The sequence below is a fragment of the Bipolaris zeicola genome (assembly GCF_000523435.1).
Source record: "Bipolaris zeicola 26-R-13 unplaced genomic scaffold scaffold_45, whole genome shotgun sequence".
Lineage (NCBI taxonomy): Eukaryota > Fungi > Ascomycota > Dothideomycetes > Pleosporales > Pleosporaceae > Bipolaris > Bipolaris zeicola.
The window spans coordinates 17,239-40,107 of record NW_006912094.1 but is presented as its reverse complement, the minus strand read 5'-3'; the positions used below and the strand labels follow the sequence as shown (position 1 = coordinate 40,107).

The following is a 22,869-nucleotide window of genomic DNA, read 5'->3' as shown; positions in this document are numbered from 1 at the left end:
CTCTCCCTTTACGAATATTATGCCTTTTCACTTGGCATGAGAATTTGATCACTGAAATTTATTGCTTTCATTTTGTCATTCAATTTCCCTTGTCTTGCACCTGCTTGTTATAGTTTTGAAGGTCTGCGTCAAGTCCCAGCTGAGATCTTGTTCTTAACATGCACAGGTTGTTCAATATCATTGAAATACCAAAACAAGGGACAATATTGACAAGTAACATATATACAATTGTCACAAAGTATCTATCTACACAGTAGGCGTAACCGCATAACCACATAATCATACTAAATTTTCAAAAGATCCCAAGCCTGAAAGCTGAGAGGAGAAAAGAGGAAAGGTCAGACGAGGAGGAGAAAAAAAAGAATATGTACAATCCATGCGGCTTAGGGCCCTCTTACTCCTTCTCCTGAAAACGCAAAGGAGAAAAAAAAAGGAGACTCCGCCGCATTGAGATTTTTTAGTCCACTCGCCCGCCAGGGGAAGCATAGAGCTCTTACTTGGTAGCAGGCTTAAGCTTGTCCAAATCCTTAGACTGAACTTGCCATCCATCAGCCTGGTAACCGTTCTTGAACCACTGCGCAGCAGTCTGGTCGCCCTTGAGGGACCACTTGGCCCAGTTAAGAATGGCACGACCGAACTTGCCGCCGTTTGCGTCACCAAGGGTGCCGCCGTGGCCGACTGGGATGTTTCCCTTCCACGAGGGAGTGCCGGCAGGGAGGTTGCGGTAGTCGCGTTCGCCCTTTTTTTTATCAAAATTAGCATTGTGCGTTCTTGGGAGTAAAGGAGAGTGTGTGTTTAGGGAGATACAGGGGGGGGGACATACATTCTGGTACGCAATATCACCAGTTCCACCAAGAACAAAGAGAACGGGCTTCTTCCACGACTTGGCGGCGTCGGTGTTGGAGAGAAGACCCGAACTGATGATTCCGACGGTGTCGACGCGCGGGTCGTTAATGTTGTCGGCGGCTTGGACACCGCCGCAGGAGAAGCCGGCGGCCATGATGCGGCTGGCATCGACGTTGGCGTAGCGGCCTGTGCCTGCAGTCTTTGTGATCCAGTCGATGGCTGCTTTCATGGTTTGGGCGGTGGATGAGCCGCCGCCGTTGAGGCCGCCCTCGGAGATGGCGAGGAAGCCGTTGGCGGCCATGTTGCGGAGCAGAGCGCTGTTGGAGCGGCCGTCGGTGCTGCAGGCGCCGTTGCCCCAGACAAGTACGGGGTACTTGCCGTTGGTTGGGTTGCCGGCGGGGAGGTAGATGGTGTGGCCTGGGAGACCGGAGTCCATGTAGGGATCTGTGCTGCCGGTTTGCTAGAAGGGGAAAGTGTCAGAATGGTGGATCCTTCGTTATTGTGAGATGGAGTGGTATACGTACGCGAGCTTCGAGGTCAACAGGCGAGGCTGTGACGCTGCCCATGGAAGAGAGCGCCGCGAGGACGAGGCTAAATGAGTACTTCATCTTGTAGAATGTGAGGAAATGCAACCAAGCCTTTGGTGTGTATAGAAGAAGAGAAAAGGCGAAGTCGAACTCGTCGATGAACAAAAAAGCAACTGATTCAGAGAATAGCAGATCGGTTTATATGTATACACAGCAGTGTCCGTTCATTTATATTTACACCATACCCACCCAAATCCCCGCCACCATGTTAGAAGTCATTCATGGGTCCAAATTCCCCAAACTACATCGAACATCCATGAAGACGGGTATCCACTACACCCGTCCCCACTGCCCCCCCCTTCCAAACAAATGTTTTAATTTGTTTCAAAGCCTAGTGTCTGTCTAATGTGTCAAGGACCACCCCCACTTTTTAGGTAGCCATGCAAAAAACATGCTCCCTCCCTATTGTTTTTAACCTTCGGCCTTACTGACTCGTCGGGTGGAGAAGGGCTAGGTGGGTAAATCAGTAATAGGTCCGTAAGTATCATCGAAACATGGTGTGCGGGCCTGTGCGTAGAGCTTTCTATGGGGTAAAGATCGGAGGAAATGGGGGGTTGCATAAATTGGGTGTGCATGATGGAATTATCAGCGTGCTGTTATACGGTGTTCTTGTATGGGGGAACTTGTGTCCGGGTGCTGACAAACAGGTAGGTATAGCTAAGGGTCTCTGTTGCTATTGAGGCTATTGTCGCCAGCTGGTTGGGTCAACACAGCATGCCGGTTCTTCTCCGAATTGCACTGTTTACCACTTGGTTGGCTATAACGTATAGCCATCGTCATCTGCGTGAGTTTCTTAATTGGAGAAGTCACGCGATTGTGACATGTCGTTTGCCAAGTGCAGTAGTGCTTCCAGTGTTAATATCCGTCAAGACGTTGTTCACGGCAAACAAAGGCTTGGCCGGTGGTTAAAAGAAATGCAATGAGAGGGTTGCTTTCGATATTGAGGGAATCGCGTATCGAGGAGGATCGTTCAAGATCTGTGCAGTATTGTTCCGGGTGCGGGGAAGAAGGAATTAGTGCACGCCGGGGATGCAATGCAAATTGGTGTCTGCGCTCTTGGTTAGTACGCATGCGGTTTAGAGCCGATGATGGCATGCATGACTGTGGCATTCTGAGGAACTGCCGAAGACGTCGTCTTTTTCTTCTTCTTTGGCCGTTATACCGTATTTTGAAACGGTTTTATTGACGTTCTGACATCACCCTATTATTCCTACACTGTGAAACGTGGATTAGGCAGTGTTCTAGGTGCGTGTCGGTGCGGTTCGGTGCTTACCGTGCATGCTACGCTACCCTACTTACGTCTCAAACGTTAAGGGTTTACATGTCAGCGTTGTACTATCTTGTGTCAGTTGTGCTGACTACTTGCTTCTGCAATTTTCCATTGGTGTATTTCAAGAATTCTCTTCCCGTACGCCCATCCGAAACCCATCCGTACCCGTCCGCTGCCGAGCGCCGAAGCTGACCATCACGTAAATTAAATCGCGGTGTTAGGCTGGCCCAGTGAAACACCCAAACACTTGGCGAAAACGAAGATATGCCAAGAATTTCCTTAACAAAATATCCCTGCTTCCTGTTTGTTCCTTGCTATAGTTATTGTGAGTTGATAGTTCTCGTCATATTTGCAATGGAAGTTCCGTCATGTATACTCCACCAATAGGCCTTGCAAGGTCGTATGGTTAATTCATCTACCTGGACACTATAACAATTTGACAAATTGAAAATGCCTCTTGATCAACCGACAGGATAGGCTCAAAACAAACCGAGGCAGATCGTGGACCCGATCCATTCTTTCACGTGGACCCAATTCACCCTGAATACTGAGGCATGACGACAACCTACCATGGCGGCAGAAACTTGGTCAAGATCGGAGATAGATCTAGGCACGTGAAACGCCAAATCGGCGTCTACGCCTGCACGATGTTAGCTCCCGCGATCCAAGTCTCAACCAAGATGCCTTACCCTGTCGTCGTTGGAGCAGGAGCACTACCAGTTGCAGCGGGCGCCGTGCTATCTTTCTTCCACGCCAAGACGCCCAGCATGAAGCTAACAAACCAGAAGATTGCACTTAGAAAAGCAAAAGCCTGAACGGCATTCCACTTTCCGCATAATCCCTCTCTTGCACTGATCATGTACCAGTTCCATTTGCTCCCGCAGTGCATGACATCTTCGTACCAGTCTTGCAGTAGACCAAAAACGGCGAACCAGGCACCACGGAAGAGTAGATCGGCTACGATGTGGGTGACGGGGTGAATTGCACTAGAAATGAGCCAGATGAGAGACGCAATGACTGATATAGAGGAAATGATGGCGCTGTAGAAGAGGCGACCGAAGGGGCCGATATCATGCTCATGCTCGAGATAGAGAAGGTAACATGACAGTCCTAGAACGACGGTTGCGCAGATGAACTGCGCCAAGCGTAATGCCATAAAGGCGAAACGGGGAATACCCATGGTGTTCTTGGTGGTGCTGATGGCACTGACGGTGTAAAGAAGTGTGGTTTCAAGTTGAGAGATGTCGTAGTAAGTTTTGGATTTGGTGGATAGGAAATTATGGTTGACTTGAAAGGAAAATATGGCGTTCCTCTCACTTTGTCGCTAGGACTGCGACCTTCACTTGTAGTTTACCTGTTGTGCCAGGCCGACATGGACCAACGACCTCCGAATGCAAATAGCTATTCCACATGCTATCTCACCTACTAATTGTCGATTTACTATTTTCAAACACTTCGGTCGTACGAAACCCACTTGGAGATGACGGGCCTTCACTGCTGGCATAGATTCCAATGAGTTGATAGGATACTAGCAGTGTTTGCTCCCTGCGCTGACACCCCAATTGGGCTTACGCCAAACAACACGGAATATAGCGAGGCACAGCAAACAACCAAGACAGATATTGAGAGAGTATGCAACTCAGATATCGCAGTCGGTCAAGACAACTTCCTCAACAAGGCCAGACTCCCCACATCTCACTAACCCCTCTTCGTTAGTAATCGATCCTCTATCAGGCCCCCCACCATGAACCCCACCATCTTCCTCTCACGTATCTTGACTATCTATCTCTCTTCCGGCACTCCATCATCAAAATGGCGACGCCCCACGCCACCATAGCCATCATCTCAATTGGCCAAATGGGGCTCGGTATCGCCTCACTACTCAAATCCCACAACTACGCTATCACCACAAATATCAGTGGGCGCAGCTCTGCAACAAAAGATCGAGCCGAATCAATTGGAATCCAACTGCTAGACACAGACGAAGAGCTAGTTGCAAGCGCAGACTACGTACTCAGCATTGTGCCGCCACGCGATGCTGTCGCAACGGCAGAGAGGGTGATTGCTGCACTAGAGAAGCAAAAGAGTACAGAGCAGGCTGCGTCATCGGGACAGGAAAAACCCGTGCTGTATTACCTGGATTTGAATGCGATTAGTCCAGATACAGTACGCAAGATAGGCGACATGTTTGAAGAACGAGTAAAAGAAGTACGCTTTGTTGACGGAGGCATCATCGGCTCACCACCTGTTGCTCCTCCAGCTTCACCAGAAACGTCAAAAGAAGCAGAGGAGTCCGTTAGCCCAGGGTCAGATTGGAAGCGTCCCGGCGTTCCACTTTCGGGTCCTCATGAACTCCCCAGTGCACATCTCGCGTCCGTGTTGAATGTCCAGCACGTCGCCAACACCATTGGCACAGCCAGCGGTCTAAAATGCTGCTTTGCCGCTTTGACAAAAGGCTTCACGGCCCTCTCTTTGCAGTCCTTTACCACTGCCTCGTCTCTCGGTGTACTGCCTCAGCTGAAAGATTACATGGATCAGTATAACCCCCATGCGCGGCTCAAGGCCGAAAGAGGCATCGTGGGGTGTACGCACAAGGCGTACCGGTGGGTTGAAGAAATGAGGCAAATAGGCGAGTGCTTTGCGGGAGAAGGAGGATGGCAACAAGCAAGTGTATTTCGCGAAATCGCAGGCGTATTCCAGGAACTCGCTGATGTGGTGGAGAAGCAAGGGAGAGAAGGGATGGAACATGTAGACGGGGTAGTCGGGATCCTAGGCAATGATCTCCAATCTACCAAACAATAGCCCACTCGTTTCTAAAAAAAATAAAATAAAATAAAACAGCAGAAAACAAACTACTACTTTAATTTCTAAACTCTTGAAGAAAGAGTTCTATCTCTCTACGAAGATGCCAGTCCATCATAAACCCCCTTCTCAGCCATCACCCACGCCGGAATAACCTTGCCATCTCCATTAGGCAGCACTTGCGCCGCCAGCATCCCCGCAACCCCCTTTTCACGGTCAACCCACCAGAAACAATTGCACAGCCCCATCCACCACAGCGTATTCGCCCCACGCCCCGTCTGGCCCGGCGCAATCGTCAGGAAGCCGCCAAAGCCCCAGCCCTGCGGCGGATTTCCGGGTTGAGGATACATCTCCTTACCCGGGTTGAGCAGCAGCGGATTCGCGGGCGTGACTTCCGCACGGGCGAAATCCGGTTGATCTGGGATCTGGTTTTCGAACAAGAGATCTACGGATTCTTTTTTCAGAAGCTGTTTGTTGGTGGAGGGGCTAGTGCCGTTGTTTAGGATTGTAGCGAGGATTTTGACGTATTCTTTTGGTTTGGAGAAGAGGCCTGCGCCACCGGATTGGAGGAAGTCTTTTTGCTTCTCGGGTGGGCATTGTAGGGGGCCGATGTAGAGGTGGGGGTTTTCGTGGAGGGTACCGGAGGCGTCGCGCTGGTGCATGTGGGCGAGGTTCTTTTGGAGGCTGGGTGAGGGGAACATAGTTGCGCCTTCGGCGGGGATGTCGAGGGGTGTGAAGATGTTTTGTTGGAAGTAGTCGCCTAGGAGTTGGCCGGTTACTCGCTCGAGGATGATGCCGGCCCAGTCGATGTTAACCTGTGCCATGCCTTAGCTGTCATTGTAACTTGTGTATGTCGCTATGATTGCTGAGACTTACACCGTATTCAAACATGCTACCGGGCTGGTTCAGCAGCTTCGCATTGAGAATGTCGTTCTTGTCTCCATGGCTCCCTTCGATGCCGTCTTGCTTGATTCTTGGGTCGGCAAACCTATACCCGAATCCTGCTGTATGGCTAAGCAGCATACGCATGGTGATTTCTTTCTCTTTCTCCACAGCATTGACACCATCAGGATATACTTTCTTGTCGGCAAGTTCAGGTGCAATCTTCTTGACGAATTCGGCATCGTCTAGAGATATTTTGCCCTGTTCAACAAGCTGAAGGACCGAAATGACTGTGACGAGCTTTGTGCAGGAAGCAATCCAGAAGAGGGTGGTATCAGCATCCATAGGCTGGTCGGAGTCAACTCCGAGGGTACCCGAGGCATGTTCGACCAGAGTCTTGCCTGATTTATCGACAGCGTGGAAGACAAGACCTGGTGAGCCGTCTTTGACAAAGCTGTCCAATGTGGCTTTGATACTCTCTATACTTTGAGGAGTGAGTGACATGGTGACAGAAATCCTTGGTTGAAATGGTGTAACGTGAATGCAAAGTACAAGAGAGAAACAAGTCAAGATATGTGAATTTATAGGCAAAATCGCTAGTGTAACGAGGGGCAAATGCCGGCAATAACGTAGGATGAGATCTACCAAGTCGATTCAGTATTGAGTGGCAGCCCTATCAGCCAAGGACGTAGTCATGGTGGAGCCCATACTACCCCGCAGCGGGGATAGTCCCGAAGGTAACCTAGGACGCCTTGCTGTATCTCGAGCACAAATATGTATGGTGCTATAATTGTGTAAGAACATCATCTTCGAACACTCGTCCCACAACACACTCATGATGTTATGTATATGACTTTTGGTCGGTCGTTGAGTACGTAGTATGGCGATGCGAACAATTGCGAGATGTCAAGTTCGTATGAAGAGTGAAGTCTGATACGGACCAGATAACACATCCGGTAAGCTCAAAGCAAAACGGATACTTCGGCGTCCTTGCTATAGGTCTCAGACTCTACTTGGCGCGTATTTTAGCGCTGAGATCAGGCCCGCTTCAATGCGGATTTCAATTCCTTCAGCGCAGCCATGACAAGAGGAACTGTGATAGGGCCTAGCAAAGGTAGGTACACGGCGACCTTGTGCTCATCTGGAAAGTACACTTGGCCAACCATGGAGCGTTCAAAGAAAGCTTTCTCAGCCTCTACCTCTGCAGCCCGGGCGTGTTCTAACGCGCTGGGAAACCGGCCATCTCGAAGATAGTCGCAAGCTTGATGCAGATTCGCGATAGTGCGATGCGTAGACTGGGCTACGTTATCAGGAACCGGAATAGATGGGAGCTTCTGATACACCTGAGCCAAGGCGCCCAAGGTAGAGGAAGCAGAGAAGATGAGTGAGGCAGCTCGCACTCGTTCCAGGGTTGATATGCGCAAAGGTAGCGATGCTGGGCTTTGGGGCAGTCCGAACAGTGAGATGAGCTGATTTGAAAACGTGTGCATGACGGGTGCAAGCATTTCTGCAGTAAGCTCGGGTGGCGTATCTGACTTCCCTTCTAGGTTAAGGATGTGGACACCTCCCCACTGTGGAATAAGCCAGCTGTTCCCGCCATTCTCTTTTACAAGTAGTGGTGATTGTGCACGGTCCGGGACGTAGAGGATGAAATTGACAGTTGGACCCTCGCCAATGCTGGGGCTTAGGGGCCACTCGGCAGCGTTTACAAATCCACTCAAGTCTTCCTTGCGAAGTGTCCACGCCTTTTTGTCTTCGTCGTATTCAGGCTGTCGGATGGAGGGTGTGTAGGTAGCATAAAGTTGGACTTGAGTATCGACAGTGAAGTTGCTAATAGCTGACAAGGCTTCCAAAAGGGGGCTCATGTATTTCTCAAGTGCCGTCTCAATATCCCATTTCGAAGGTGCATATGACGGACTGAAGAGGGAAAAGGTCAAATGGTATGTGGGAGCATACTTGAGAGCGCGCGTGGACTGGCGTTGGAGCTCAGCGGACGTTTCGGGGGAGAGGGCTTTGATTTTGGCAGCATGTGCGCCAGAGGAAGTCGAGAGTACGTGAGCCAATTGGGCCTGCTCTTCAGCAAAGATGTTGTGTAGCTCTTGAGCGAGAAAGGTAGCTAGGCTCGAGCCGGTTGAGGACTGTGAAGGTATTTGATTGGGCGCATAGTGAACATCCAACGTAGGAGAGTAGGGCTGCAGTTGCGAACGGGGCGTGGTGCCAGTTTCGACAGGTATCAGGCGAATGACTAGGACAACGTCCTTGTCGTCGCTAGGAATGCTTGCTCCGTCACTAATGACTACTTGCTGCGAGGTATTGGGTTGCAAGGGCGGATCGGCGAGCATCAGACGGAGATGGTGTGCGGAGAAGTCGTTGATATCGTCGAGAGCATGCTGGGTGGTGCGAATGAGGTGCTGAGCGTCAAGTGAGGGAATTGGGGCTTCGACAGCTATGCGCAGAGGAAAGACTGGCTTGCAGACCTGCAATCGTGTCAACTTGGTTCATGAAGATTGGATGCGCGCAGCGTCACGCATACCTTTGCCTCAGCCCAGTCAGTCATCTCCTGCAGTGGCAATTCTGCCCGGTAGATGGCTGTAGTCTTCAGCCATACTGGCAGTCCCAGCAATAAGACGACAGCCCAAAAGGAGACAATTGACCATCGTCGTAGCCACAGGCTTTCCTTTGTCTCTGGCGGAGGCTGGCTTTGTGTCTTGGCAGCCAATTTTGGTGCCTCTGAAGACGAGGATAGTGCTTGTTTTGAATCGCTCGTCGGCGACGCGTCAGTGTCTGTTGGTGCCGCCATGTTGCGGTTGGGGTTGTCAACGTCGCACTCTGGACGATGTCGCGCCATGATGCGCGTCCGTGCGCCTCTCCACTACGCCAGCCAGCCCACCATGCCATGACCCACCAGCCAGTCGATACATGTTAGGATGAATTGAGCAACAATGATGACTATTCAATTTTGTTCTCATAGGACACTGATATCCTCTCTACTTGAGGTTTTGTTCCAAAGATTTAACGTTGTTACCTATCTTCTTTTCCACTATCCTGGCTAAGACGCTGCAAAACGCACTCTTGCCAGCCGCCTCCCCAGCCCCTGTACTATATCTGGCACTAGATGCGTGGAAGGTTTAGGTCATCTGCTAGTAGCTTTCAGTCCCCTGCGCCTCTTTCGGGGGTTGACTACCATGTCATTGTAGTTTCTTAGTAATCTGCTCTCAGTTCAACTTTGCAACTGTCAGAGAGTAGAGGACGGACAGAAAAGGTCTGTAACAGGCCAGGATACTGAATTGATGTTCATCTGTAGACTATCAAGACTTTTCGAGTAGGGTTAGTCTTCGTTCTATTGCAACTAGACGTCGCGTGGCATGGGTAGCCTGTGAACGGCTGGTCTGTGCACGATAGTTCGGATGAATGTCCGCAACACGGCCTGCGGTCAATGGCATTGGATCCCCTGGCTTTGTCATACACACATGTCGTCTTGGAGTTCCGAGATGCTTGCTATCATCACAGCCTCAAGGACGCCTTTGGGCCAAGCAGGCACGCGAATAGTCTCTGGGTCTGCCCGAAGGCTCAGTGGTCCGCAAGTGGGATCGCCCTAGAGCCCCGCTCGACCATGCCTGTTTGGGTAGTCTCACGGTCCGTGCGATGCGGGGTTGCATATCTGGGGAAGGGACTCGCCAGACAGTGACGCGGTGCTCACGAGATCGAGGAGAGTTACCCCTCTCGGCTGAAAGAGCTTCGCTCGCTCCAGCTGCTGCGTCTCTCCTTCATATAAAACCTTGATGTTCCATCCCTTCATCTACTCAATCCATTCCATCCCATTCACATCAAATCATTCAAGATGAGTGCAGTTGCAGACAACACCGATGGCCGCGTCGAGCAGGTCAAGGTGTTGTTTGCTCTCTTTGACAAGTACAACACGCTCGACGTGGCCGGCCCCCTTGAAGTGCTGAGCCGTTCCCTCCAGGACCCCAAAGACCCCAGTAAGTCAACCATCCAGATATCCTACGTGCTCCGACATGAGCTGGGCTATCATGGGCCAATTGGTCTCTGGCTGACAAGCTGTAGACAGCAAGGCCTTCGACTGCCAGTTCGTCGGCACCGCAGCGGCCATGACCTCTGTCCAGGGTCTCACCATTAAAGCCGACATGGACTATGAGGTATGAAGCTTCTTCCTACAACATCTCCCGAAGCCGTACTGACTCAATGGCCCAGGACGCCAACAACGAGCTCGATGACTTCGACGTCATCATCGTTCCCGGTGGTGAGGGCGTGTTCGAGGTGCTCAAAAACAAATCTGAGCCCCTGAACCTCCTCACCAAGTACGTCGAGCTTCAAGAGAAGAACCCCGTCAAAGAACGCACCATCCTCGCCATCGATGTGGGTGCCCTGCTCCTTGCTCAGCAAGGCATGCTCGAGGGCCTCGCTGCTACAACCCACCCCGACTACTACGTCCGCCTCGAGACCATCTGTCAAGACGCGGCTAGGCGGGACATGTCCATGCGTACCGATGTCATGGAGGAGCGATACGTCGTCAACAACGCTCGCTTCGACCTGGGTGAAAATCCCGAGGAGAATCCGTGAGTCAAACACCCGCCGCTCCGGCTTGCCACCAGCTAACCCTTCTAGATACATCATCAAAAAGTCTCGCGAGCCTCAGAGCCCTGTTGAAGGCACCAACATGGGCCACGCTCGTCGTAAGTCGATAGCTCGCAAGGGCAGCAATGCTTGGCGTGACTCTCGCCGCCGCGAGTCCATTGCTAGGCGTGCCTCCATGCCCCTTGGCGGTATGCGTGTCATCACCACTGGTGGTGTGACTGCTGGTCTCGATGCCAGCTTGTATTTGGTAGGCTCTCTCGCATCCCACGACTCGGCCCTGGAGGTCGCCCGTGTTATGCAGTATACTTGGGTCAAAGGCGTTACGGTCGATGCGATCGATGTTTGAGCTACGGCTCAACGCAAGAAGCGAAGGCGTTAATAAGGGTTGGGTAGTACAGAGATCTGAATGATCATCTGAAGCATGTCGGGAATCGCAGAGATTGACCACGACGAATCATGTGAGGATTCAACAAGGAATGTAAAGATTAAGAAATGACTGAATGCTCTGCTCTGGCGTGATGTTGTTGGGATGGATTGATGTTGACGACAAACGAGCGGACGCGCTTGTTCCCATAGCTCCACAGCTCCACTCTCGTCCCAGTCCCTCGCACTCGCTTCTAGACTTGCACGTGGGACCGTCTGCGTCTATCGTTCATCGCAGAGACAGGCAAGGGAACCCAAATGACCAATCATAAGTTCCCAGTGACATGCACACTCAGCTCGATCGCGAAACTAAGCTCGCGTCTGCACACCGTTATGCTGGGCTCATATTTCTCCCAGTAAAGCCATGGGGTTTTAGAGCGAATGGCATCATCGCTTGAGGCTTGGCTCCAGCCATCCCAACGACAACAATGGCCATCTTGTTCAAGCACCATTGATCCTACACCAGCATCCTACCCATAATTTGGTAGTCTCCATGTCGCTACAATCCCTCATCGGCTCGCTGAGGCGTTCGCGCCCGTCCTCGACGCCGCGTGAGCCATCATCAGATGTGAGAGGCAACAACGATACTCTTCCAGACCGCCTTCTTGATGTCTTCTTCAGAATGTGGGATCTGGGGTTCACGGCATTTGGAGGGCCGCCTGTGCATTTCCAGATTCTGCATCGTCGCTTTGTAGAGGGTAAGGGTGTTGCTGGGAGGAAATGGCTGGACGAACAGGCTGTGAGTAACTTTCTTTGTATGACCGTGTTGAACCGGGAAGGATTCAGACGACAGGAGTGGTTCGGCACTGGAATAGAGATGCGAAGGGAAGAATTGATCTCAAACTAACCTTGCTACTCCAGTATCAAGAGCTATTTGCAGTATGTCAGGCTCTCCCCGGCCCTGCATCGACCAAGATGTGCTTCTGTATCGCTCTCCTACATGCCGGAATGATCCCCGCCATCTTCGCTTTCATGCTCTGGAGTCTCCCTGGCGCAATCGGAATGTACGCGCTCTCACTCGGCGTACAAAAGATGCCTGAGCGCCTCCCTTCCATTGTATACGCTTTGCTCTCCGGTCTCAACGCTAGTACCGTTGGAATCATTGCGCTGGCTGCTGTACAATTGGCCGAGAAAGCAATCCGAGACAAAATAACACGAATACTCGTCATTTTCGGCGCATGCGCAGGACTTTGCTACAGCGCATTGTGGTACTTTCCGATCCTGATTGTCTGCGGTGGCATAGCAACTGTGATCTGGGATATCTGGCTCATGAGGTGGGTAGGCAAGATGAAAGCGAAATATCAAGCCCAACGCCGCCGCGCAAGAAACGAACAAGGCGATGCTGAAGAAGAGATTCAGCATGCGGATATCCAGCCAACACCTCCTGTAGAACTCACACGGCCCCAAGCCGTCAAGCGGAGACCCCAGGCTGGAAGCTCGACTGTAGACGACGCTGCATCCTCCCACGAAAACTTGACCTCACACCCCACCCCCATCTATGAACCCGCAAGCCACACTCCCGAACCACCCCAGCCAGAAATCAAATCCCACAACATCTCCGTCAAACTCGGCGCCACCCTCATCATAACCTTCACAATCTCCTTCATCACCATCATGGTCCTCCGCGGCACCCTAACCTCCACCTCCCGCCCCTTCGACCTCTTCTCAAACATGTACCTCGCCGGCACCATCATCTTCGGTGGTGGCCCCGTCGTAATCCCCCTTTTGCGCTCGTACGTCGTAGACCCCGGCTGGGTCACCCCACGCAACTTCCTCCTCGGTCTCGCCCTCATCCAAGCCTTTCCAGGCCCCAACTTCAACTTCGCAGTCTACCTCGGTGCCCTTGCCCTTGCGTCGGCGCCAGGCTCCACGCCCACGATTGTAGGTGCCATACTGGGCTTTCTGGGCATCTTTGCTCCTGGAATCATACTGGCGGTGGGGGTCCAGTCGTTTTGGCAGGTACTCAGGACTAAGCCGTGGGTTGTGAGTTTGCTGCGTGGCATTAATGCGACGGCTGTGGGGTTGGTGTTTACGGCTGTGTATAGGCTGTGGGAAATTGGGTATTTGACGCCTGAGAGTGGGAGGGGCAAGAGTTTGGCGGATGAGCCGTGGTGGGTTGTTGTGGCTGCGTTGGCGTATGCTGAGACGGCGTGGTTTGGGATTCCGCCCGCGGTGGCGATTCTATTTGGAGCCGTGTTGGGCATGGGGTGGTATGGGGCTGTTGGGAGCTAGATAGATTATGGGAATGTTGTATAGTGTGAGGAGATTGGATGTAGAGGCAGTGCGAGAATGCGCAAGTGTAGTAATATGAATCAATCGTAGATAACTATCCTAGTATACATGTCACTCGTGAAGTAACGCAACTATAGCGACTCCGTATTAGAGGGGAGTAAGATACCGTTTCTTTCCAGCAATCAGAGCCTTAAAAAAACCGGCAACTCTCTCAACCCAACTAGCCATTCAAACAAACAAAACAAAAGGAAAATGGTCATCTCCATCTGGCTCAATGAAGAAACCTCAGATGAATCCCCCCCCCCCACAACGTGATAGTTGATTCCCTTAATTCCCCCCCAAAACTCCAAACATCCCATAGTAAAACCAGACCAAAAGCAAGAAAAAAAAAAGAGAGAGAGAGAGAGAGAAAAAAAAAACGGACAAGACTACACCTCAAGTGTAGTACCCTCCATTCGGTGCCGAAGTCGAAGTATTAGGGTCATTAATCTTGCCTCCGCCATTGTGGATGATAGGCGGCTTGCTATAGCGCTGGCCCCGCGACGATGACGAAGTGGTGTTTGCGCCGGATTGTGTGTAGTAGCTCTGGTATGATGATGACGAAGAGGAGGTTGAGTATGCTGACGGGGAATGTTAGCATCGGCGGTTTTGATATGGAGGAGTAAGAGGAGGAGGAGGAGGAGGCTTACTGGTTGATGAGGTGGAGGGGCGCGAGTATGAGGTGCCCTTTTGCGGGGTGTACGAAGTGTACGAGTATGATGATGATGACGAGGACATGGTTGTGGTTGGTGATGTGGTGTTGGTGGCGCTTGGGAAAGTCGTGTTGGATGTGGAAGAGGTGTAGGGTATGGTGTAAGTGTCTCTGTTTTGTCTGACTTGTTCGGGACGGTGATATATATGTTTGATTGAGTTGGTTGCTTTGAGTTGAGTATGGTAGAAGAAGAAAAAAAGAGTACACGCTCGATAGTCTATTTATTCCAGGCAGACAACCTACCCTGAGGCCGCCATTTAGGGCTTCGTCCACTCACGTAAATCCTCCTACTAGTCAACTAGGCATTTTTTTTGGCTTCTCTTCCTACTGCCATCATAGTTGCCTGAATACCTGGCTTGCTGCGGCTCACGTGTGAGTGGATAGTGCGCCCTAGGGAGAACCGATGATTCACACTCGGCGTGGCTATGTCGTTCGTCCCAAGTCCCGACCGCGTCAGAAAATGGTAAGAGAAGAAAGGGAATTAGCGACTAGACTAGGCTACAATTTTACGGTATGCCCAAACCGGTATGAGGGCGAAAAGGAGTCATCGTGTGTACATGCATGCTTGCGCAAGTTCACCAGAAGGAAGCCATGTTCAGTTGTCGACTAGAAACGCGTCACGGCCGGTCACGGTCCAGGCAATGACTTGCATGTATGGCTGCAAGGCACGATAAGCAAGGAGGCCTATGACAAGGCGTCACGGAAAAGGGTGGAAATGCGTAGTCCAGTGACGTCGCTCTTGGTCCTCAGGCTTCAGCCATTCGAATTGGGAATATGGTAATAGGGAGAAGGTCTGCTGGCGAGCTTTTGGGGTCACCGGTGTGCCAAAGAAGGTATGGCGTGGGGGCTTAGAACACGGAAGCCTGGAGGCATCGTTCTTGAAACAATCACCGTATTGTATCAGGGGAAAGAAGAAAACAAAAAAAAAGAGTTTCGGAGGTTTCCGATGATATTTGAAACAGGAAGATTGAGTGGGTGGGAAGGACGAGGCAGAGAGGAAAAAGGGCGTCGTTGAGGGCGAACCGAAGGCGCAGTCGGCCTTAGCGGGGGTTGCTGCATGCACCCAACCGTCCATGCGGGCAAGGCTCACACGCCATTCACGTGGATACGAGTCATCTATTGACTCAAACTACGATGGCACGGGGATTGCGGCTGTGATCGCGCAAGTGCGCATATGTTCGCCTGCGCATAGCCAGCCGGAAAACTGCTGGAGACATAACGCACGACATCTTTCCACGCAAGACCCAAATCATATATCTCTCATTTGGCGCAGTCGGAAAGCGTACACCGAAGCGTGGGAACTCGCTCTCTGAAATCGGAATTGGCATTGAACATATTGGGTATCGCTACTTTGTCCCCCTCTTCAGTCTGTCGTACATCTCATACGCATCCAGTCTTAATCATACAATTTCAGCGCACCATTGAGGTCTCCAGCCACAACCTTCGATGTCTCCCTTGGATGCCACTGTACTGCGAGCACTGGCGCATCGCTGGCTGGAATCTTGTGGTACATTTTACACGTCTTCCAATCCCAGAAACAAATGAAACCACCGCTGTCACCAGAGCTGATGAATTGCCCGTCAGGACTGATTGCCACATCGGGTGCATATCCAGCCACGTTGTGCCCTCTGTAGCTCTTCTTTCGATTTTGCCTGAAGCGGTCTGTCGAACTGTACACCGTAATCTGATTATCTGACGACTGGAAGGCAACGTATTTGCCAGACGGGTGGGGCGAGGAGCGGACCATGGAAAACATGTACGGTTCAGCAATGAACTTGATAGGGACAGGGATGCCGTATTCCCATGCGCGGAGAGACTTGTCGTCGGATGTCGTGATGAAACGGCGGTTCTCGTCGCAGAAGGTGATTGTGTTGACAGGCCCCAGATGGTGGTCGTATTCTTGCACCATCTCTCCGCTTCTTGTGTCGTACTGCATGATCTTCTTATCACTCATACCGACCAGGAACTCGTGGGGCATGCTTGGATTGATGCGCACGACGTGCGGTGTCTTTCCAGTTGTGAATTTATTCAGGCACTTGCCAGTCTCCGTATCCCATATCTTCATGTAGCGGTCGTAGCTAGCGGACACGAATTGCGTACCACTGGGATTGAAATCAACGTCGACAACCGACTTCGTATGACCGGAATACGTTCGCAGCAGCTCGCGCTGGTGATACACGTCCCATAGTGCAATCTTGGAGTCGGCCGAAGCAGAGAGGAGGAGGTGACCGCTGTCAGGTATGAAGCGGACTTGTGTAATCGACTTAGTGTGGTATTTGTAGGTGTGGATGAGCTTCTTTGGTATGAAGTTCTTTGGTTCATAGTCGCCAGTGAGCTTGATATCGAGGTCCGTAGGTACGTGCATGTAGGTCCGTCCTTGGTAGTCGTATTGCTGGCTACCAACAAATTCACTCGTCTCGCCCTCGGCCTCAGTATCGCGGTAGTCCGTACCTGCAAGCTTCTTAGGCGCAGTCGCAGAGTTGTCGACAATCTCGTCTTCCTCGTACACTATCTCCACCTCCACATCTGATCCAAACTCATCGTCCGAGGCGGCGTCTGGCCTTTGTTCTTCGTATTTTGCCCAGGGTCCTTTGTATGCACCAGCTCCACTCACAATACTTGAGTCACCCTTGCCCTCGCGCTTTCTTTTCTTGGATCCCTCTCCGCTTTCGATCGAACGTTGACCTTGTCGGAATGTATGATCACTGATGTATGTTTCCGCTGCGAAACCGGTTGGGACTCTACCGGAGCCTCCCCCAGCCATGATTATGTTTCGCCGATGATTTCGTGGTCGCGCAGGTTGTATAGGTGCGGCAGACGGAGAGCGGGTGAGGTGCAGTCTTGAATGAAGGAAATCTGGAAATCTGGGGAAAGCTACCTCGTCATGAAATACGGGTGACTAAGCACGCCAAGCCTTTCCCCTTGCACGTGAAAACTACAATGCATTTTCGTAATTATTCTGTATTAACTAATATAAAGGACGAAATAGTTAAATATAAAACTTGGCTAGGAAATTGGTTTTCGCAGTTGTCAACCAAGGAGAAAGTTTCAAGGAAATCTCTCCGACACGCAAATTTAAAAACTCTTTACTGCAGTCTTGAAAGATCGAAGAGGAATTTGTCTAGATGCTGAAGTGTTTTTCAGTAATTGATGTATTTTATATCATACTAATCTAACGCTATTCGTTTCGATGTAAGGATATCGATCTGTCTAAGTCCTATTCTCGTATATCCTTGCGTACTCATAGCACCATCATTGGTACCTGTATGCCCATTGCATACATGACTTGATCGAAGATACAGAGAATCACAAGAGTCCTTATGAACAGGTCTGTGCCTACGAGTAGCTGTACCTCCGGTGGCAACCCTACAATCTGGGGCATGAGCTGGTACAGTGGCGTAGTCCACGACTAATGAGACTCGTCGCGGATAAGAGCAACGATCATGCTGTACAGGTAGAAGAAGAACATGAGCAGATGGAAGCCCAGCTTGATAAAGGATTCCTAAGTGCGTATATATTAGCCACTTGCGCCGTAACACGTTTCTGTAATTCACCTACCTTCTTATGCACATTAAGCTTCCTGAAGATCTCCGTTGCATCCAGTAGGTGCTGGTTCTCAAAGATCCTGGGACAATCAGCAACGTCACTCTTATCACATGGGTTGGCGTGGGCGGCACGCACTTTTTCGCGTTCCATGCCAAAAGGGGCAGGTTCAGCACCAGAGCCATCCAGTATCCATTGATAAGGAAGAGGAAGGTGAGGAAAGCGTGAACGGCGGCTTCGGGAATGATGTAGGTGTTGAGACGGTTACAGAGGTCGATGGGGTTGATGTAGTCGCTGGCGCAAAATTAGCTATTGCCCAATAACAGGGGTCTGCGGGGTCGTCTGTATACGACGACGCTTTCTCGGGAGCTGCTCACCATTCGAGATCGCTGTACATAATGGTGAAGAAGACTTGGAGGAATAGGTTAACGGCGTTTATTAACACCGCCAACAGATACAGCCATGCTTCACCAGTCATTGTGGCGGTAGTGTGCGGGGTAAGACGACGATAGTATTGAGGCTTGCGAAGGAGACGAGCAGCGTCGCTGGTCGGTGGCTGAGGGCGCGATTGAACAAGTGTGCGAGAGATGCCCAAGGCTCGGATGCGGTCGTGTGTTTGCGGGCTGCCGGGGCTAGACGCGGGAAGCTTAGCTTGTGTGCGGGGCCTGGATGGAAGTTGCGATGACGTCGGAAACGGGACGGGCAACTGCGAGGGAAACGCGATGGCAGTGTACAGCAGCACAGAGAAATGGCGAGCAACAAGCGCCTTGGACTTAAGAGTAGAGTAAGAACAGACACAGATGCTTGGATGACGTTGAGGCGATGCTTCCCTGGACACAGCAAGCATGGCCATTAGCGTCCTTCGCTTCGCTTGTGAGAGCGCAGGCGGGCCACCCCTCGTCCGACTGGAGCCTCATGTGACGGACAATGGCCCATTTGAGCTTTGCGCCGCCACAACTGTTTCGGCACAAGAGACGCTATCACTGTGTTGACATGGCAAGTGTTAGCGCCGGTCATCGCAGGCCGGCCGGGTGCATACGAGACTACTATCACGGCTTGCGGCATATGAATGGGCATAGCGCCTGCACTCTTAGCCTCCTCGCAACTCAACTATCATATTGCTTGGCAGGTTTCTATTCAGACTCCCTTATGACTGTCCCATTCCGTTCAAGAGTCAGCCTTTGCCTCCCCGTTTGATTCGTTGCTGTTGGCGGTCGGCATTGGCACAGGGCCACCGGGTGAGTCCGGTAACCTCGCTGTCAGTACCTCTACGCCGTCTTCTGTGATAAGTAGAGTGTGTTCTATACTGCATTAGTTTCTGGAAATAAGAAAAGTTATGTCCCAGCGATAACTTACCAAACTGCGCTGTCAGTGAACCATCTTGGGTTACACTCGTCCAATCGTCCGGCCATGTCTTATCTCGGTGTGTTCCAATACTGATCATAGGCTCAATTGTGAAACACATGCCCGGCTTCGCTTGACCAACTGCCTTGTTCTTGGCATAGTGAGGAACGTTGGGTGCGCAGTGGAAAAGCTGGTTGACACCGTGTCCGCAATACGTCCTGATCACGCTGCAGTTTTTGCTTTTGGCATGTTTCTCGATGACGTTGCCATATTCCCGGAAAAGAGTGCCTGGCTTTGCGATTTCAATGGCCTTGTCCAAGCACTCTCGTGCAGTCTCGGTGACCCGTACAGCGTCTGGATTTGCCAGCGCTTTGTCTCCAATGTAATAGGTCTCATTCAGGTCTGCATGGAAACCGCCGTGGTAGACTGAGATATCGATGTTGAGAATGTCTCCGTCTTTCAGTACTCTCTGATCGGGAATGCCGTGGCAGATGACCTCGTTAAGCGACGTGCAAACGGACTTGGGGAAATTGCAGTAGTTGAGGGGTGATGGGTAGGACTGCGCCTGTCAGCTTTGCATGTCCATGGCTTGTGTTGATCTCTCTTACATCGCGCTCAATGGTGGCCTTGTGAACAATTTCATCAATGTAGTCGGTGGTGACGCCGGGCTTCGCAGCTCTACCCGCAATATCTAATATCTCGCGCCCATATCGGCACACTTTGCGCATGGCATCCTGCTCCTCCTTGTTCAAAATGGTAATCTTATTCCTGTTGACGAATACTTGTTCGGACCGCGGGATTCCATCCTTTGCGTAGTCTGGCAATCGAATGTGCTTTGGCACTTCTCGGCGCGGTGACAGCGGGTATACGGGCCTGAGAGCCCCGGTGTATGGGTAGGTAGGAAACGGGTTGTAGTGGCCCGTGGCTGGATCCGGGTGAGAAACTACTTTCGGCGTGAAGATATTGGAGAGAATACTACTTTGTGATTTGTGCACCTTCTTATGCTCACCCTGCGTGGCGGTTAGATACTGTTCTGTCTCACATGGGCGACCTCACTATGTACCCAGTTGCGCTTGAAACATTCTTGGGAACAGAAGTAGCTCTCCTTTCCGAGTTTCTGGCAGTTTGGACATTGCAGAGCGCTGGCGTCGTTTTCACAGTCCTGGCCTGAGCATTTGCGCGGGGCGTCCTCTGCAGCCATTGTGTGCTGTGTGCAGAGACTGGTCGTGTGAGAGAGCTATGGCAGAGGGTGGACTGGAGACGTCGCCTACGACTAGACTTTTAGGCCGATTCTATCCTCAGCGCGCTAAAGCACTTTCTACGGCAAAGGTGGGCTGGCGCAAAAATTGCGTGGTGAATGTTCTGTTCGCTGCCAACTCCGCCGCCGCATCCTCAGATCCGTATTCATTTGCAAGGGTCCAGATTCGCCGAGTGCCGATCGCTGATGACTAAGGCTTTCCCGCGCGCTTCAGTGGCGCTTGCCCGTTTAGGACTTGACGTGCATCATCAGTGATACCTTGACATCTTGTCTGACTCTTTGAGCTTTTGTCCGTGGGATGACAATTTTCATCACGTTTACCCCTCAGCTTCTCTAGATACCCACCATGCTCCTAAATTTCTGCTCTTTGGTCGTTTCATCCCGTGCTCTAGCTTCGGATCACGGGACTTGCGGATATTTGGTTCAACTTTTCTCCGCTCCCTCCCACCACCTTTCATTACCATGACGCAGAAACTGGTTGTTGTCGGAGCTGGGCCGGTAGGCTCCTTGGCGGCCCTGTACGCTGCCGTGCGTGGATTCGAGGTTGAAGTGTATGAACTGAGAGAAGGTGAGCCTTATCGCACCCGCAAATCATCTCGGTCCTAATACCCATCCATGCTGACACTAGCCAGATCTTCGCAAGGCCAAGACTACTCCACTCACGCTCTCAAAGTCTATCAATCTTGCTCTCTCCGAGCGCGGTATTCATTCCCTGCGTAAGACGGGACTATCGGACCTTGCCGATGCAGTACTAGCCGAGACGTACCCCATGGGTGGCCGTATGATCCATGTGCGAAAAAATGGAGAATACATTCGTCAAGCGCAAGCTTACGATGCAAGAGGGCGAGTGAGTGTGACTGCATCATGTGTTCAGGGTTGTACTGATGACACCAGAGTTTGTTGGCCATGGACAGAACTGGTCTGAACAAAACCCTTCTTGATCATTTGGAGGCTATGCCCAATGTGAAGCTCATGTTCAACCATAAACTTGTGGGCGCAGACTTCAAGAAGAAGATTGCATGGTTTGAACATCGCCCCAACTCTCCCGAAGAGCAGGGTGATGAGTTCGAGCTGAGCTTTGACCTCATGATTGGTGCAGATGGTGCTCACTCAGCCGTGCGATACCATCTCATGAAGTTTGTTCCCATGTATTTCCATCAGGAATACATTGACAAGCTCTGGTGCCAGTTTCATGTCCCCGCCGGACCAGATGGCGACTTTCGAATACCTCCAGGCTACCTACACATCTGGCCTCAGGATGAATCCATGTTCATTGCTCTGCCAAACCTTGACAAGACATTCACCTCTACGCTCTTCTTGACAAGAGAGGGTTTTGAAGAGCTTGATGCCTCTGGAAAGGTCGTCGAATATTTCAATGAAAAGTTCCCAGGCGTGGTGCCAGATCTTATTACCGAAGACGATCTCCGTCAACAATATAAGGCGAATGCACATCTGCCTTTGATCTCCATCAAGTGCACACCGTATCATTACGGAGATTCTGGTGTCATTCTGGGAGATTCTGCCCACGCCATGGTGCCCTTCTACGGCCAGGGAATGAATGCCGGACTGGAAGATGTCCGCGTCTTATTCGAGTTTATCGACAAGTACCCCAATGATCGATCCATGGCATTGAGTGAATACACCAAACAACGCACCCCAGACGCGCAAGCCATAAATGATCTTGCTCTGGGCAATTACCGTGAGATGGCGAGTGATGTCAAGAAGCCGTTGTATCTTTTGAGGAAATGGGTTGAGGAGAAACTGTACATCTACGTTCCCAGCGCTGGATGGGCTACCCAATACTCAAGAGTAACATTCAGCAATATGCGATATTCCGAGGTACAAAAGGCAGCTCAACATCAAGCGGAGATACTCAACGGAGTCGTTGGTGTCGGCATTGTGTCTCTGCTCGGGTCTGCATTCTGGTTTGCGAGATCTGGAGGCGCACACCAAATCAAGATGGGTATCTTGCGGTCGATATGCGTGCTAGCACAGAAGCTGCAGAGCTTTACTCAGCACTAAGCAGACCCCATTGGAATGTTTAAACATTCCATGCGTTTGGAACGAGATGGTATTTCCCATGATCGTTAGCTGCTATAATTAACGCACCTCGCTACTCATTCAAGCCCTCGAAGAACGATCAACGGTCTTACTGACTGCACTAATATTCACACGGATACGTCTTCCTAGGTGATACGAGTGGTAGTTATGAGTTGTTTTATTTTTTTCCGGTACTTAGCCGGTCCGTTAAACCCCCGGACAGGAGATGGCAGGTAGCATACAGATTGACGTATAGCCTCCGAATTTGGACATGGAACATCGCCCCATGTTG

At 51.2% G+C, this 22,869-nt stretch overlaps 12 protein-coding genes across 12 annotated transcripts; 4 read left to right on the top strand and 8 right to left on the bottom strand.

The window, feature by feature from the left end:
* Positions 1 to 493: 493 nt before the first annotated feature.
* COCCADRAFT_35432 (uncharacterized protein) lies at positions 494 to 1,454 on the bottom strand (the record flags this gene model as incomplete). The annotated part of the gene is made up of 3 exons (XM_007712517.1): positions 494 to 739; positions 824 to 1,306; positions 1,371 to 1,454. 3 exons carry the CDS (start codon positions 1,452 to 1,454, stop codon positions 494 to 496), a joined length of 813 nt encoding a protein of 270 aa, XP_007710707.1.
* Positions 1,455 to 3,388: 1,934 nt separating this feature from the next.
* On the bottom strand, positions 3,389 to 3,883 carry COCCADRAFT_92038 (uncharacterized protein; the record flags this gene model as incomplete). Its single annotated transcript, XM_007712516.1, has 1 exon — positions 3,389 to 3,883. The coding sequence occupies one exon, from the start codon at positions 3,881 to 3,883 to the stop codon at positions 3,389 to 3,391; it is 495 nt and encodes a 164-aa protein (XP_007710706.1).
* Positions 3,884 to 4,515: 632 nt separating this feature from the next.
* Positions 4,516 to 5,505, top strand: COCCADRAFT_92071 (uncharacterized protein; the record flags this gene model as incomplete). Its single annotated transcript, XM_007712515.1, has 1 exon — positions 4,516 to 5,505. The coding sequence occupies one exon, from the start codon at positions 4,516 to 4,518 to the stop codon at positions 5,503 to 5,505; it is 990 nt and encodes a 329-aa protein (XP_007710705.1).
* A 95-nt stretch (positions 5,506 to 5,600) lies between these two features.
* On the bottom strand, positions 5,601 to 6,891 carry COCCADRAFT_3716 (uncharacterized protein; the record flags this gene model as incomplete). Its single annotated transcript, XM_007712487.1, has 2 exons — positions 5,601 to 6,320; positions 6,382 to 6,891. The coding sequence occupies 2 exons, from the start codon at positions 6,889 to 6,891 to the stop codon at positions 5,601 to 5,603; spliced, it is 1,230 nt and encodes a 409-aa protein (XP_007710677.1).
* Positions 6,892 to 7,424: 533 nt separating this feature from the next.
* Positions 7,425 to 9,187, bottom strand: COCCADRAFT_92047 (uncharacterized protein; the record flags this gene model as incomplete). The annotated part of the gene is made up of 2 exons (XM_007712514.1): positions 7,425 to 8,864; positions 8,921 to 9,187. The coding sequence occupies 2 exons, from the start codon at positions 9,185 to 9,187 to the stop codon at positions 7,425 to 7,427; spliced, it is 1,707 nt and encodes a 568-aa protein (XP_007710704.1).
* Positions 9,188 to 10,228: 1,041 nt separating this feature from the next.
* Positions 10,229 to 11,332, top strand: COCCADRAFT_92082 (uncharacterized protein; the record flags this gene model as incomplete). The annotated part of the gene is made up of 4 exons (XM_007712513.1): positions 10,229 to 10,370; positions 10,456 to 10,547; positions 10,603 to 10,967; positions 11,017 to 11,332. 4 exons carry the CDS (start codon positions 10,229 to 10,231, stop codon positions 11,330 to 11,332), a joined length of 915 nt encoding a protein of 304 aa, XP_007710703.1.
* Positions 11,333 to 11,902: 570 nt separating this feature from the next.
* On the top strand, positions 11,903 to 13,641 carry COCCADRAFT_92031 (uncharacterized protein; the record flags this gene model as incomplete). Its single annotated transcript, XM_007712512.1, has 2 exons — positions 11,903 to 12,148; positions 12,271 to 13,641. The coding sequence occupies 2 exons, from the start codon at positions 11,903 to 11,905 to the stop codon at positions 13,639 to 13,641; spliced, it is 1,617 nt and encodes a 538-aa protein (XP_007710702.1).
* A 435-nt stretch (positions 13,642 to 14,076) lies between these two features.
* COCCADRAFT_92054 (uncharacterized protein) lies at positions 14,077 to 14,418 on the bottom strand (the record flags this gene model as incomplete). The annotated part of the gene is made up of 2 exons (XM_007712511.1): positions 14,077 to 14,261; positions 14,331 to 14,418. 2 exons carry the CDS (start codon positions 14,416 to 14,418, stop codon positions 14,077 to 14,079), a joined length of 273 nt encoding a protein of 90 aa, XP_007710701.1.
* Positions 14,419 to 15,788: 1,370 nt separating this feature from the next.
* On the bottom strand, positions 15,789 to 17,156 carry COCCADRAFT_92020 (uncharacterized protein; the record flags this gene model as incomplete). The annotated part of the gene is made up of 1 exon (XM_007712510.1): positions 15,789 to 17,156. The coding sequence occupies one exon, from the start codon at positions 17,154 to 17,156 to the stop codon at positions 15,789 to 15,791; it is 1,368 nt and encodes a 455-aa protein (XP_007710700.1).
* Positions 17,157 to 17,801: 645 nt separating this feature from the next.
* COCCADRAFT_35424 (uncharacterized protein) lies at positions 17,802 to 18,413 on the bottom strand (the record flags this gene model as incomplete). The annotated part of the gene is made up of 4 exons (XM_007712509.1): positions 17,802 to 17,894; positions 17,951 to 18,017; positions 18,074 to 18,229; positions 18,313 to 18,413. The coding sequence occupies 4 exons, from the start codon at positions 18,411 to 18,413 to the stop codon at positions 17,802 to 17,804; spliced, it is 417 nt and encodes a 138-aa protein (XP_007710699.1).
* A 689-nt stretch (positions 18,414 to 19,102) lies between these two features.
* COCCADRAFT_35423 (uncharacterized protein) lies at positions 19,103 to 20,480 on the bottom strand (the record flags this gene model as incomplete). Its single annotated transcript, XM_007712508.1, has 4 exons — positions 19,103 to 19,236; positions 19,292 to 19,838; positions 19,888 to 20,289; positions 20,343 to 20,480. The coding sequence occupies 4 exons, from the start codon at positions 20,478 to 20,480 to the stop codon at positions 19,103 to 19,105; spliced, it is 1,221 nt and encodes a 406-aa protein (XP_007710698.1).
* A 519-nt stretch (positions 20,481 to 20,999) lies between these two features.
* COCCADRAFT_24967 (uncharacterized protein) lies at positions 21,000 to 22,559 on the top strand (the record flags this gene model as incomplete). The annotated part of the gene is made up of 3 exons (XM_007712496.1): positions 21,000 to 21,105; positions 21,170 to 21,384; positions 21,432 to 22,559. 3 exons carry the CDS (start codon positions 21,000 to 21,002, stop codon positions 22,557 to 22,559), a joined length of 1,449 nt encoding a protein of 482 aa, XP_007710686.1.
* Positions 22,560 to 22,869: the final 310 nt, after the last annotated feature.